Source organism: Macrosteles quadrilineatus, unplaced genomic scaffold (assembly GCF_028750875.1).
Source record: "Macrosteles quadrilineatus isolate MER2022 unplaced genomic scaffold, UCM_ALF_1.0 Scaffold_3__2_contigs__length_128488019, whole genome shotgun sequence".
Lineage (NCBI taxonomy): Eukaryota > Metazoa > Arthropoda > Insecta > Hemiptera > Cicadellidae > Macrosteles > Macrosteles quadrilineatus.
In genome coordinates this window covers 70,055,530-70,071,128 of record NW_026542596.1, presented here as the reverse complement: position 1 = coordinate 70,071,128, position 15,599 = coordinate 70,055,530, and the positions used below count along the sequence as shown (strand labels likewise).

At 39.7% G+C, this 15,599-nt stretch overlaps 2 protein-coding genes across 2 annotated transcripts in view; one reads left to right on the top strand and one right to left on the bottom strand.

Annotated features, from left to right (window-relative positions):
- LOC128988768 (autophagy-related protein 16-1-like) overlaps positions 1-15,599 on the bottom strand; it is a 204,403-nt gene that overhangs the window by 104,544 nt on the left and 84,260 nt on the right. The window lies entirely within an intron of this gene.
- The window catches only part of LOC128988767 (uncharacterized), an 86,251-nt gene that overhangs the window by 31,566 nt on the left and 39,086 nt on the right, over positions 1-15,599 (top strand). The window contains exon 3 of the mRNA XM_054410385.1: positions 13,041-13,320. Within this exon, the coding sequence (XP_054266360.1) occupies positions 13,041-13,320 (280 nt within the window). The remainder of the gene's footprint in view (positions 1-13,040; positions 13,321-15,599) is intronic.

Genomic DNA, 15,599 nt, shown 5'->3' with positions numbered 1-15,599 from the left:
TGGATTTAGATTCTTGGGACCCTAAATTTGAGTAAAGGAACCTTTGAAAATTCATGGTAGTTTTCTGTGTTAATTGCGCATCACTCGTAACTAGCTAAGACGTTTCGCCCTTTTGCTACGAGGATGCTTCCTCAGATGAAGCCTCGGTTTAGGCTTGAACTAAGACTTAGAATGTCTCTTCACAGTAAGTGCAAAACCAATTCATCGCCGCAAATTATCTTGAATTCTCATGAAATCGGCCGCGAAAGCCTACGTATGAGAAGGTACATAGTTACGAGGATTTCAGTCAGTTCATATCCAAGGAAAATAATGCAATCAATTTGTGTAATAATATTATGTAAACGCTCAAGAGTAAGTGATGATTACAAAGTTTAAAATCGTGGTCATACAATAGTACAATCCAAAACCATTCGCCATGATGATTAGCTACTGATGCAAATTCAGCCTAAACCAACCCAACTTTCAATTCTGCACGCATTAAAATCGCTTTGTTTCGGTTTCACACATTTCCTCACAAAAAGCACGTATCACTCAGATCAGAGAAATCACTCGTCACCCTGCATTGTTCTATTAGGAGAGCAGACGGCACGAAGTATATAGAGGTATGTAGGACTGGCGCGTGCGATTCTCACTACAATGGGGCTAGATAAGGAGGGTGACAAGGGCTAAAGTGGGTTAACACGGGAGTCACGCTTGCAGAAGTCACGTGACATTCTGCATGATGAGCAGATATGAGAGGCAACTCATATTTATACTGGACTGCGAGATCAGTGAGTCCACAACGTGCGATTATCCTATATAGGGAATAAGATATAATGAACTATCGTGGTAAGACCTGCACCCAGAACCGATCTCCCCAGAGTCCCTAAAAAATACCATTCGTCCATATTAATTTATATGTGTGTGTGTTTGTGTCCTTTAGCACGATAACTCAAGCAAAAAGCATCCGATTTTGATTAAATTTAGTTAAAAAGGTGTAAACATAAATGTATTAAAACGACTTTATTTCGCAAACCACCATGATCTAACTATGGTAATGGGGTTTATGGGTAATGGTTGTTTGTTTTCTTTCATTTAACCTTCTAAACATATAATTTTGCAATTTCCTACCATACCATTTTGTAGAGCTCAAAAACAAATAATGTATTTTGCTAAAGCGTTGTTGTGGGCTTTATGGATACGGAGAAATGTATAAACTGTAAATTTTAAAAGCTTGTTATTTTTATGGAGGGTAAGTAAATTGTAGTTTGCTTGTTTATGGATAAATTATTTTTATAACATTTGGTAAATGTTTCATACAAACTTATCAACGTTTCACTAAAAAGGCAATTCATTATCTTTCTTGTATCAGCAAACGTTAGTAATCATTTAAACTAATTTGATTTAAATATGGGACAACTGTGACAAATTTAAGGAAACATTCTAGTTAAGATATAATCAGACCATTGGAATTCGCTTAGTCTGCAGATTTGCTGCGACAGGAGTATTTACTTTTCGGTCAGGGAGATCAGTGACTCCACAATCTATTTACTTTCTGGTCTGCAAGACCGCCGCTCTTCAAAATGTTTACTCTGTGGTCCGCGCCAAGTCAATATTGACATCCATGACCTGCGGTGCTCAACAGATCTTGACTGAGTACATTGCGGAACGCTTCTGTACATAAAATCGCCACTACGACACGTTTCGGAAGTCAAAAGTTCAAACGAGGTCATTCGTCAAACGAATACTCACTTGAAACATCCAAGTACCACTTATTATTATTTCAATTTATTTTAAACTGTAACTGTGTCAGTAACAAAGCTATCACATAAAACATCCAACACCCTTATTAAAAATACGCACCCTGTTATTGTAGGCATCAGAATCTATCCTGACATTGGTAGGAAAATTGTCAAAAAATATTTCTCAACACAATAAACAACTTACGCGAGTTCCAGATATGTTTTTGAAGTGTAATAATATGATATGAAGTGTAAAAACAAGTCACCCCAATTATTAGAAGCGGGAATAATTGAAGAAAGTGTCGACAAGTAGGGTATTATTTTTCCATAACAAGGATGCAACGAAAAACGCGTAAAAGTTATGACGCTTTCACGAGAGCATTAAACGTACGTATTTAAAAAAGCAAAACGTGTAAAAGGGGACAGAGGCCGAGCCGTTCCACACGTACGAGGCGAGCGGCAAAAAGTCGGCGAAGAATCCGACCAGAAGTATCGCGGAAACCGTAAATCGGCCAGCGAACGCTCAAACTACCACGACGAGTTAAATACTGGCTGGACCGTCGTCATGCACAGCACAATGAGGGGGCTAGACAAAAATGTGTGGTGCGTTATTGGTTAATACCATATTTGCACACACAGAACGGTTCTAAAAGACACACCTGGTCAAGTAATAGCATGCTATCAGTTGTTTAGGACGCCCTCCCCCCCCACATACCACATGTAAATTTCATTTAGTTTGCGAGCCATGAGTTTGAAGTAAATTTTAAACTTATATCTTAAAACCCGAAACTAGATGTCCATTTTAGTCGAAAAATAGACCAAAAATTATCAAGGAATTTTCAAATGTTGGATCGATTGCGAACTTTGCAAATACATACAGGTACACGTTGATAGCAATAGTTGAATGCTCATGCAAGTTTCTACTGTGTGTACACATAGACTGATCCAACGACAGTACAGAGATTGTAGGCAGTTTGTGCGTGCTTCAGACGGAATCAGTTCTAGTAGTCGTTAAAGTCTCCATCACTCACCACGCGTACCGTTACTACACTATCTACTCATCTCATCTGCTATCAACTCTTCATCTCGGAGGCAATCGAAAACTTGGCTACCGTTATTATGTGTTCTCCTACTGGTGAAATATAACAGGTAGATAATAATATTTAGAAAACATTGTGTCTTGGAAGTTTTCTATGGTGCTGCCAGATAAAACATCTTAAATGATTATTATCCTTCTCAGCTATCAATATAAAGAAAACTGTGGTTAAACGAAACATCTAGTTCAATTAAACATTTATAAATGTTTATATAGACCTTAATTTCACTTTACCGTGGATAACGTTAAACGCCCCACATGTATTACTTGAGATATGAAAACATATTGTTTGTAGAAGTATGATTTTATGTAGGGCTCTTTATTAAAATTACAGAAAACTGTTTAAGGTGGATGCTCTTTGAAAAATTCAATCTTAAAATGTGACTCATAAATACTATCTTTTAATACAACTATAGTCGATGGTACTATCTAAAATATAGTTTAACAATAAGCATACGCGAAACAATTTTACCTTCGAACCATCACACACTACACACCGTATCACAACGATTCTCTTCGGTTTCTCGGTAGTTAAAATACCTGACGTCATCAATGCTCATGACGCTTGTAATTGAATTCTGAATGACGTCGTAAATCCACGTGTGTAATGGCGTTGCACATTGAGTCTTATTTGCGGCATTTATGATACTGAGAATCTCGCCGAACAATAATGGCCTTTGTCGGGGAATTTGCATTTACTGTCTTTTGTGTTGCGCGTGTTTGAACAGCGACTTACGGCGCCGTGCGTAATGGTACGGCGAATAACACTAGAGTGTAGCTGAGTATTTGTAGAGCTTCAGCGATGGGAATGAACCCACAGGGTAGTAAACTGTTTAGCTGGGTTCTAATGAGTAATCATACATAGACCATATGTGTCACATATCTTAATGGAAATAATAATTTTCAATTATAACAGAGGAAACTAAATTTCCGATTTTTTTTTACATTATTGTGTAAATGGCAGTTGTATGTAAAATAATAATATTATACCAAACATTGAAAGTTTGGCACTCACTCGCGTTGTAACTTTACGCGTAAATCCATCACAACAGATGAGGAATTCAGTTAGTCATTGCAGCTTACACGATCGAGTGACGAAGGCTTTGGGTATAATAGAGTGATACCGAAAGCACTTTCTTTTTCATATTTTCCTTTCTTTCACCTGTCAAAATATAGGCCTAGAGAAATTAAATAGGAAAATATCGCTGCGTCAGATTTTTTGGTTGTCTACCCCACTAATATTGACTTGCTAATATGCATGTTCATTAAAATATCATCTTCTATTTGCAATCTTTCGTTCTTCTGTAGGCTATTCATTCATTGAAACTACAAGAAACCAAAATATTTATACTTATGTAAACATACCATTTAGTATTGTTACCAGTGAACACACATACTTTATCCATCGTCGTACCAAATTACAACCAATTTTCGTCTTCACCTCGTCAATGTCACCAGTGTAGTGAGTGTGTCTCATTCGTACAGCAGAATGTCCACATGTCCAGTCCAGCGTATCCTGTTTGCGATCAGCGGCCAGAGGTGGACACGGGTTGGCAGTAACGGGATCTGGCTAATTGCGTGGGAAGTCTCAAGCCTGGAGACTGAGGACACTGTGACCCCCGACCTCACGCATTCCTCACAAAATCACTATTTCAGATTTGCATTGCATTGTCGCGACGATCCAGGTCGTTCGATTCTTCGTTGCCCGCTCTCCAAACGCGAAGACCGTTTGGCCTCTTGGGTCAGCAAATGAAAGTAGGACGAAACTCCCCTTTGGTAGACGGATGTAATTTTGTTACCTAAACAATAATAATGTTACCTAAGCCTGATCAAATTCCACGTACCGAAAAGTAATTAAACTTTTTTTACCACCGTTCTAAAAATTTTTGCATTTTGTCTTGGATAATGCAAGGGATAATGAAATGTGTATCCAGTACGTCTTGAAATACAGGAACTCATAAGTAATGATATTTCTAGATAAATTGAGCTTTGATGTAACTACAATTTGTTATACGTGGTCACTCCTTATGAGTCTCAAATGAAAATCCTTCTCAGTAATAATAGTTATACAAATAAAGCATAATGACTTAATTGATTGATAATTGATTGCTAATCCAAATCGATCTACCAGATATTAGAAAGGAGTCAATCAGATAATATTTGTAAAGTAACTGCTCCTCGCAAATCACGAACTGCAGCATATGTTTCCAGTTCACCGGAGTCACAGATGGTAACGACCCCGGGTTAACCCGATTGCGTGGAGATCGCCAAGTCCGGGGGCAAATCCTGACCCTACAGACCGTAATGGGGCACGCCCCCCGCTACCATAACCTCCACGATTAGCACCACACACCACTGGCCCACTAACGAACCACTAATTGCAAAACACTTCCTTAAACGTCTCTATCGTGAGTGGTCAAATAATCGCGGGAATATGGAAATGGCCGGTACCGTTTTCAGCGGGCGCATACACCCACACGATCCTCAGGTTTGCCTGACTTCGGTAGATCACGGCGAGAAGGGCAATAAAGTCAGACGGTAACTGTTCCAGTGACACGACCAGAGCAGCGTGGTCGGTGTGCATTTCTTGGACGGTGTAAAAGGACTGTAACTGTCCAACATTCTACTCTTTCCGGTGGGTCGTGGGGTGTCAAATACCTTGGTGGTCACGATACAGCTTAAAGACATAAAGTTTCTTATTTAAGTTTTACGTAGACCCCAATCTCGGCAGAACCACTACTGTAAAACCATTATACGACTTTTTCAGATTATGGTTTGCCATTTACTCGCCACACTATAAAAATAGAAGCGTATCTTAGCTTCGTCACGAAGTAACAATAAACGTTTTACACTGACACTTTCCTAAGTTTAATGACTGTCATGCAGTAAACCATATGATGCGGCGGATGGAGGGAACGCAAAAGAAGCATATTGAATACCGTAAAACTATCTTAATACAAAAGCCATAAACCAGCCAGGAGCTGTGAGCAAATAAAACCGGAGAAGAATGGCAACAGTTGTAAAGGTTAGGTATCTCTGAACGACAAAAACATAGGAAAAGCGTGATACATGTTTTATCACTATGCAATTGTTCTAAATTGGTCTAGTTTGGAGAAAGAGGAGAAGATGTCCATCCAATGATTTACTTTGGTTAACAGTAATTCAGTCACACACGATCGGATTCTGTCCAGAACAAATCCTCAAATTGAGTAGGGACAGATGCTATTGGAATACACGTTTCCTTCCAACATTGCCCTGAAAAGAGACATTAAGGAAATATTTTACCCAGAACATCTAGTTGAAGGTCCACATTGACCATGACTATCCCTCCCAGTCGGTCGATGAGAGAAATTTTGGGGTTCGGTAACACCAAGAACTATTTGACGTGATCTCAGTTATTGGTCTTGCTCTGGGGTTATGGCTGAAATTTGAAAGATAGTAATTTTGAGTGATCGCCAGTAGTTCTTTTTCTGTAGAGCCTCCTCTTTTTACCCTTCAGTTTGTCATCAATTCATAATCCTGAATCCTACTATTTTATTGCTTCATCTCTACGAGAGTTGATGGCCGGTAGAGCACAGATCCAGTGTTCCTGTTCACTGTTCATGTCTAGGCACAATTACTGTTATATGGAACGGAGTCGATACAATCTCAAGGCGGCTTCTCACGATTGTTAACCTCATTGCAGCAGCGCATCCCACCCCAGATGCTAACACATTTGTGGCAGCTCCAATGCTTCTTTGGGTGATTACAAACAAGTTCTGTTAACAAAAGATCAGAGTAAACCTCTGTTTTTTGTGGTTATTTTATACTAAACTAAGCGAAAAACGTCAATTAAGGGTGTATAACATCAACATCAATTAACATAAAAATTAACTTGATGCGTTTTTATGATAGGCAGCAAAAACACAACGCACACTCATAAAACGCTAGGGCGTTTCAACTGTAATGTTTCGGGGTTTCGCCACGGCGGAGAAGGCGGTGTACCCGTAACATTTATTATAAACCTCAAACTCCTAGCTATAAATAAAAAGTCTTAAACTAAATATTTAAAGGATTACGAACTTCTATCGCAAACTAAATATACTAAAAACTATATCCAATCTCTTCACACAGATAGCATAGCTGACAATCAACAGCATTTTAACGTTACAGTTTGGATGTTAAAGCTATAGATGCAATATATCGCCCTAAAGTAGCAGTAGCATTTATTAAATGCAAAAACTACACTAATTCTCCTTCCAACCATAACTTGTGAACAAGAATTAACTTGACTTTCAGAAACGCTCCCCTGTGGCATATGCAAATGAAGTATCAAAGGTACACAAACGCTTGTCCTAACAAGCGCATTGAGATAGTATGTCCGAGCATTGGTAGATCAGCTACTTGTAGACTTCTACGTCGTGTGAGTGTCAATGGCAAGTGGTCCAAACCCATATGTTTTGTGGAGGAGTCGGGAATCGAACCCACCCCTCTCGCACCGAAGTCTGACATTAACCACGAGGTTAGCATCACAACCTCTCATAACTTAATGATAATAACTCCACAGTCACAGTTGCAATGACCATTGAACAAACTAATCCATCAACCAATGAAGCGAGACCACCGCGAATAAGAATGAAGAATATTCATTTGATTCAAACGACTATGTTTCATCCACAGCTACATGTAGCGGATTTGACATGCGGATGAATACATGCATTTCGTATCCGGGTCACCCGCACTACCGCAATGCCGAAGTCACCCAGTCACCGCATTATTCAATATTATGCAAACAACAGATGCGTAGGCAGCCTGTCTTACCTAAACCGTCCTCATAGTAACGGACAAACCTGTTCTCACGGTCTTGAATTATACCTAATTCCAAATATGTGTCCACCCTAACGGAACATGAGCCGAGATGTACCTTGTGGTCTTGTGTGGTCGATGTGCGATTGTAAACGTTGGACTAATAATTTAAATAGTAGGCGGAAGATGTGAATTAATTTCTTTTGGTCAATAAATATATCTAAAGGATCGTCTATTCTCTTCAATTTTTAGTACAATGCGCGTGCAAGAACTTGAACGTTTAAATCGCAGATTCGTCTTAGTGCAAAGACTGCAAAGACTAAAAAATACTTCATTTAATCACCGTGCATTTTCTAAATTGTAGTGAAAAACGATTTATCTGTGTACCATAGTTAACAAGGAACACTCAGTAATATTTGAGACGGTTAAAAATGTAATGATTTTATCTCCAAGTGATCAAAGTGTTGAAGATATTTCTTTCAAGGTAACTACGTTTAAAAGCGCCCTAATCAAAGGTTGTTCTAAACTAAACTTACCCTAATAAAGATTTAAAGAGCTACTAAACAGAATAATACTTTCATAAATGATCGTTTCATTTTCAAACAAAGTATTTTGTAGCGCAATCAAAATATATAGACAAGCACAATGATTGCCTCAGTAAAATTTACGCAGGTAATCAACCTTAACATTCCATAGTTTAGCATTTTTACAACTAAAATAACCTCCGATGGCGCCCATTAGCCTCGAACATGTCCTTAATAGAGTTCTCACACTTGATAGACTTAATAAACCAGTCTAATTTATCACAATTCACCCTGAAATGTGGTAATTAAAAAATGCATCACGCACTTGTAATGACTTGATAAAGTACGATGCTGTGATCGGCGAATCGTGCAAGCGGCGGACAATATCCAATAACGCCGGCCATTAAATAATTAGGTCGGACAATGGTAGCCGGGTGGTCGGGTCAAGGGGTACAACAGGGCTACATGGTACAGTGCCGTACTTGCCATACGGAAATGCAGATATAGATCTCACGGTAGCGACTGACCGCAGCGCCGCAGTGGCACGCGATACACCGTCGTGCGGTCAACTCACCTGGGACCGATCCATCGGCTGATTCTCAGAGGTGATAACTGCCACTTAGGCTGCGGTGAAAACAATGGATTAACATCTAGTGAATATGGATGTTAAACTATGTATTGTTACCATTACAACATGATTGTTTGAATGTTCGGCACAAGTGATTGACAAATTACTGCGATTCAAACAGTTAATAAAAAGGAGTTTTATTGTTAAAAAACGTACATTCGTTTGAGGCTGACATTGGTTATTCAATATCAGAGATTTCACCGTCAGGGTGAGAAGAATTTTAATTGTATGCGTCGTTACAATGAATGGTAATGATAATCTGATTTTAAGTAAACTATGGATTTGTATAAAAGGGCTTACTGCATGAATCAACATGAAAATATTTCACGATTGCATAACAAGCACGCATACAATAATTGACAGTCAGTTGTTGGTCCAAAGCTCCATCACTTGAGTCCACTTTATTTACTACAGCGGATGCATTTGAATTGCCTTTCAACCTGTATAACGTATCAGTTGAATTTACTTTTGTGGTCAGTAACCAGTAAATGTGCGACCTGTATACCTTTACTGGGCAATGACAGAACGACTATAATCACAATTAGCTGTAGATCTTGAACAGCTAAGTTGTTAGTTGCATTTCAGCTTTCACCTGTCTTGCATATATTCAACAAGCCACAAGGTCAAACTGCGTGGGCGAATGACGAATGCATGTGAAACATGAGTGTTGGATTTACTGACCTATGCATCTTTGACCATTTGACCAACAGCAATAGCCCCACACACACGCCACACCGTATCACTGTATCGCATACTTACACCAGGTCTAACATATTACACACCCATACACTATAGTGTCGCTTTCAATAGAGGATATCTCAGGGTTGATGACCACCATAAATGTCAGTATGCCCGAGTGATTCGTTGGGGAATATTTTCCATCTGGTAAACTTGATTTGTTCTGACACATACAGCTTGTAAACTATAGTGTATGTTGTATTGTGTTTTATAGCGGATTATGTCTATATGTATGGAACATAGTCATTGCAGTTTCTTTTGTATAGGTTACAGTCACATGTAACACAAGACCAGGGGTTGACTGTTTCCTTAGAAAAAAAAACATACAAAATGCCATTGGTAAACAGAAATTAAAACAACATTGTCATTCCACTTAACATTATGCTAAAACACGATTGTTTATGTACAAAGTTAAAGATATACACGGAAAACCCTATACGAAAAACGACCTCCTTATTTCCACTCGTTAAAGTCACCAAGTACGAACCACGTTCTTCAACATTGTATCAAACTGTAACGGTACACCAAAAGAAGTTTTGATGTGCATTCCACATAGAATGAAGCCATTAACCGTATGGAACGGTATAGACACAAGATCGCCATAAAGTTGCAACCATGCGGCACGTCACTAACTCAGCAGTGACCAGCTTCAGCAAACCTTCGCTCAGTGCTGACGTGAGGGCTCGCGGTGAAAGACGAGACAAAAACAGCAAACTCCTAGTTAACTGGGAACTTCCTTATTGGCCCGAACCATTGTCGGTACCGCCTACGGGATTTATGACCGTTTTGCCATAACTATTTAATATTACGTTGTATGACGTCTGGACATCTGGCTGGTGGTTGGCTACGTGAGGTTGTTATATACAGACGTGATACGTGTAGAGTCTCCGGGCGATGTGGACGTGTGACTGCTCACACAACCTAATGAACATTGTAACAGAATATACTTCCTGTACTGGTACATCGTTCTGCTACAACTTAAGTTACATTTTATACATAGCATACACACATACATTATAGCTAAAAATACAACTTGTACTTTAGCCAAATAGTGCTCCTCTTCCCTAGACATATCGCTATGAAACTTGCATCCAGTAGTTGGAAAAGTTACATGTCAAATCTTCAATGACGAAAAAATCAATTCAGCTACCTTGTCACCGAAGCCAACGTCAAATGTCCACACAAATAGTCCTGTCATGACTTATACCAGGTTTTTTCTCCCGTTTTAAGTTTTTACCCGTCAACAAGCTTCAAGAAAATTCCATTTTTACCCTCGTAGATTTGAGGTATTGACTCTCCCAAATCCCCCTAGACCTAGGGTAATGTGATCCCACGTTTTTTTCAGGCTGCAACTAAATAGTTTTGCAGAATTTCACCTCCCTATTCACAACACAACCAGCTCAACCACTATTTTGCCCAAACCACCCCTTATTCCTATTAGCATGTACTCTCCATACATCGTGTTGTTGCAGGCTACAACTGATTCACTGTCCAATTTTACACCACTCTACCTTCTAGCCATACTTCAACTACTCTCTGACACCCCAACTAACCAAGAAATTTACTTAGGATACAACGTAAATATTTGCAACGATTCACCACCCTACCTCCACCCCTAGACGGCCGCACATATGGCCGACACTCATTACCACTGTGTGACTGTATGTAGGCGTGACCACTGACGAAGGCCCCACACTACAGCAGCATGCTAAGTAGCATAATGAATGATGAGGTGGCCAGCGTGTAGCCCTCGCACTATCAGCCATCTCTTCGGCGAACTCACCAAGTGTCCGCACTGCAGACTGCAGATAACACTATTGTGTCTAGGGTAATTAGCCTGCTGGAGTTTATTGCACTCTAGTCTTGCACTTGCACTCAACGGGTGGAGTTGAATTTGCAAATGTGCTTACTGAATTTGATTTAGTAGTGAATTTCTATCGAAGTCTCAACAGTTTTGAGATACCAGGTTACAAGTTACTAAGGAATCTCCCTTCCTCTGCAATGATATGAAGAGGCTGAGTTCACATTAATTACTTTTCGGGAAGTGGCTGATGTTCTCATGTTAATTACGTGAATTAAGTAAGGTTTAAACAAAGTTTACGTGTATTACTACACCAAGTCACCAACTACCGTGCAATGGCATTGGTTTTAGATTATGACTTAACTACTGATTTATTTTTCGAAATGGTGGTCAACCTTAAATGTTCAATATAATAATACCAACACCTACCATAGGCAGTGACAGAAAGTCTTGTGAGTCTTAACTTGAAAGGTAAAGTAAGGTCGTTGGTGTTTCAAATTTGAACCAAATTGTCCTTGATCCTTGGGCCTTTGGTCCTCGATACAAATCGCCGAAGTTAGCATTAATTCAAGACTCGTCCTTTACTCACCTTCTCCTTAAAATGCGCACTAGTCAACGTCATAGATATTATCTAATAAAAAATTATATATATATGAATACTCCAAGCAAACTATTCGATAATAGTTAAGGCAAACATTGGCACAACAACCAGTTCTAAAAATGTACATTTGAAATGGTACAATTCTCCTCCTAAAGACGCCCATTAAGTCCGATGAATGATGGCCTGGGCTACCGGACTCAAATAATCACAGGTTAGTCCGTAAACACGGGATTCGCGTGTAATCGGAGCCAACTTGTGATAAAACACAAGCCTGACAGCTGCCTACACAGTGCGGGGGTAGCAGTTATAAACTGATTACAGGTGTCATGGGAGGTACTAATGCAACGATGTTGCTCGGTTTGTAGCAAAATGGATCTGCAGTAATTGAAAACTAAAGTGTTGTGAGGTGAATTAGCACTAATTTTGTTAAAAGAAAAACTTAACACAAAACATAGATAGGGTTTATAAAAAAAGTTACCCACATAAGTAAAAAATAAAACAATATATCAAAAAGGTGTTTTGTACTGGAATATGTGGAAAAACAGGTGTATATATTGTGTTGAAATAAACTTAATTTTTTTTCAAAAAAAAAATGCATCAAGTACGTACAGTAGTATGACTAAAATGTAAACCAGTTTCATTGGACCAAACCCACAATGGAAAGGTTGCCGGTGTTGGATATAACCAAAGATTACATATATATGTAATCTTTGATATAACTGAACGTAATATTTTTCCCATCACATGTTCGAGATCGTTTGCATTTAAAAAAGTTCAGTGTCAGCAGTTAAGAACGCTCAAGATAGTTTAGGTCAAGTATAATTCAATTCAAGGTATCATGAGATGATCATTCTAATGTAGTTGTTGCATTAGTAGCATTCTGAAGGATTTGTTGCACTAGTAGTTTATCAGGTTCCAAAATTGATCCTTAAATTAAGGCATACAAGACTTAGCTGTAACGTAACGAAACTTTGCTGTAAAGTTTCCATCAACTATGTATTGTCTACAGATGTACCGGATAGCCATCCTACTGTGTCAGGCGGCGGCCTCCACGAAGGACATCACCAGCGGCGACGTGTCCCTAGAGGAGTGCGACCAAGAGTTGGGGTTTGAGCTCATCACCTATATAGTCTGTATTGTCTACAGATGTACCGGATAGCCATCCTACTGTGTCTGGCGGCGGCCTCCACGCAGGACATCACCAGCGGCGGCGTGTCCCTGGAGGAGTGCGACCCGGAGATGTTGGGGTTTGAGCTCATCACCGGCTATGTGTTCACCGCCCCTGACGACCTCTTGGACAGTGTTCCTGGCACTCTCATGCTGACAGACTGTCTAGAGGCCTGCCAGAGCAACGACTCTTGTCACGCCGTCAACTACGAGACAGGCCTGTGTGTGCTCTTCGCTTCCAACGCAGACACTTATCCAGGTACTGATTGGTAATTCGTTATTTTAGAGAGTGATAAAGGAACTGATTGAGGATGCAGTATCCTCTGGGCAGTGGAGGGTTGTGACTTAAGAAACTCTATTTTACCTTGTCGATACAACGTTGGATCGATATCCTAGCGGTTGGAGTGCTTACATTTAAATCAGAAGAATCCTTCTTCAGTTGTAAAAAAATGGAATATTCTACACTTTGTAAGCGCTTGTCAATGGGAAGGAAGTTTGTCCGTCTAAAACCCCACTTTGGGCCTAATAATGTTTGTTTGTGTCCCTAAACTAAAGGTGAGATAGTAAATGCAAAAGTGGGTTAGAGAAATTCACAACCTAACCCGTTTATTTCGAACTCCTCCAGTCATATCAAAACTGTTAGAAACGATAACTATAAACTAAACCTGATAGAATCGCTGTACCTCGAACCCCTACGGTAACGTTTATCTCATATTGTCGAGTTGAAACCTATTGTATTTCACCAATTGGTACATTGGTGGTTAGTATTAGATCCCGCATCCGACATACGTTAACACGATACCTTGAGCTTAAAAAATCTATCAAGAATCAAATAAACTACTGATTTACATAAGAACGTGCAGTGTGATGACGTAATATGGACCGCAATCTTTCAAAAAGACTTTGTATTGACTTTAATACAAAGAGTCTCATAACGATTGAAATACATTTAGCAGCAAGCCAGTTACCTTGGACAGATCATCAAAACCCTATTAAATTCCAGGACCAAAATAAAATACACTACTTACTAAACCAACCGTTGGTGATTTTGATAACTGTACCTACCTTAATAGTAGTACAAAACCTCCCAGTATGTGTTACCCTAACAACTAGTTTCTAATATTTTTAATTTCGACACTTAACCAAAGTATCACCTCCACAGCCGTTCCACCTGTAGCTCCACCTGTAGTATTCATACTAGATTACTAACTAAACGAGTTTCAACCACTAAACGGATAGTCCGGCTATAAATAGCAGCCGGTCTGTACTAGGAGCTATAAATTTATCGGTTTCTTGATACGGAGGTGAACAGGCTATAATCTACGATTAGCGCCAAGCCTCCGCGTCGGAAACTATTAAAATAGTTTTCAATTAATAGTTGAGAACCTGAAGTTCGCCGCTTGTCGACACGTACACCGTCCAAAAATCCGAGAGTGGGGAAAATTACGTGCTTTCTACAGGTCATCTATTCATTGTGGAAAATATTGAAAAGGAAATTTAAATAATGTGACAAATGAAACTCGGCCCGTTCATTACTTGCAGTTTCCAAAAAGCCATTTTAGAATACAAATATGGAGAAAAGGTATAAATTGTTACTAGCTCCAAAATATAAATTAAGGTGGTTACTATGCAAAGCAAAGGTATATACAAGTTGCACGATAATATAGAATTTAAATATTGTTTGACTTGTACACTACATTTAGTTTACCAATAAATAAATTAAGAGGTGTTTACTTACACATACAACATCAACGTGGTTGAAATTCTTCACGATTATAAGTTTTTAAAGGAATGCAAAGTTGAAGTATTCCACTGCAAATTGAGCCAGCCTCTATATCGTGCAGGCGTTCCGCTCACTAAGCCCTTGTACAATTTGCTACTTTGGCACATAGGTGTGATTAGTTCTTTAAATTAGTTCACTTCGTTGCGACGACTTTTTGGCGAAGTGTATGACTATGGTGCGACATTGCCGGGTTATACCTATAAAACTCGGACGTGTTTGAACCGTTTCCCCCCAAAATTTCGTGTGGTCCATTCGAAGGAAACTCCACCGGCGGAGACACGAACAAAGAAGTGAAATACATGAGTTAGTTGCTTAGACTCGACGTCTTGGAACGTCTTGCAACGTCCACACACGTTCGCAGACCTGGGGAAGGTTGCGAAAATTACGTAACGTGTAATTATCACATGGCGAGTCACACGTGTCGGGATGAGTAATGGTAGACGTCGCGTCTGTGGACCTCGGTGAAACGAAAAGTGTCTACCACCTACACTGCAACTAGCGAGGAGACCTACAGCAGAGAGTTGTGGTTGGACCTGGTGGACACAACACCCAGACGTGTCCGTGGACCTCGGTGAAACGAAAAGTGTCAACCACCTACACTGCAACTAGCGAGGAGACCTACAGCAGAGAGTTGTGGTTGGACCTGGTGGACACAACACCCAGACGTGTCCGTGGACCTCGGTGAAACGAAAAGTGTCTACCACCTACACTGCAACTAGCGAGGAGACCTACAGCAGAGAGTTGTGGTTGGGCCT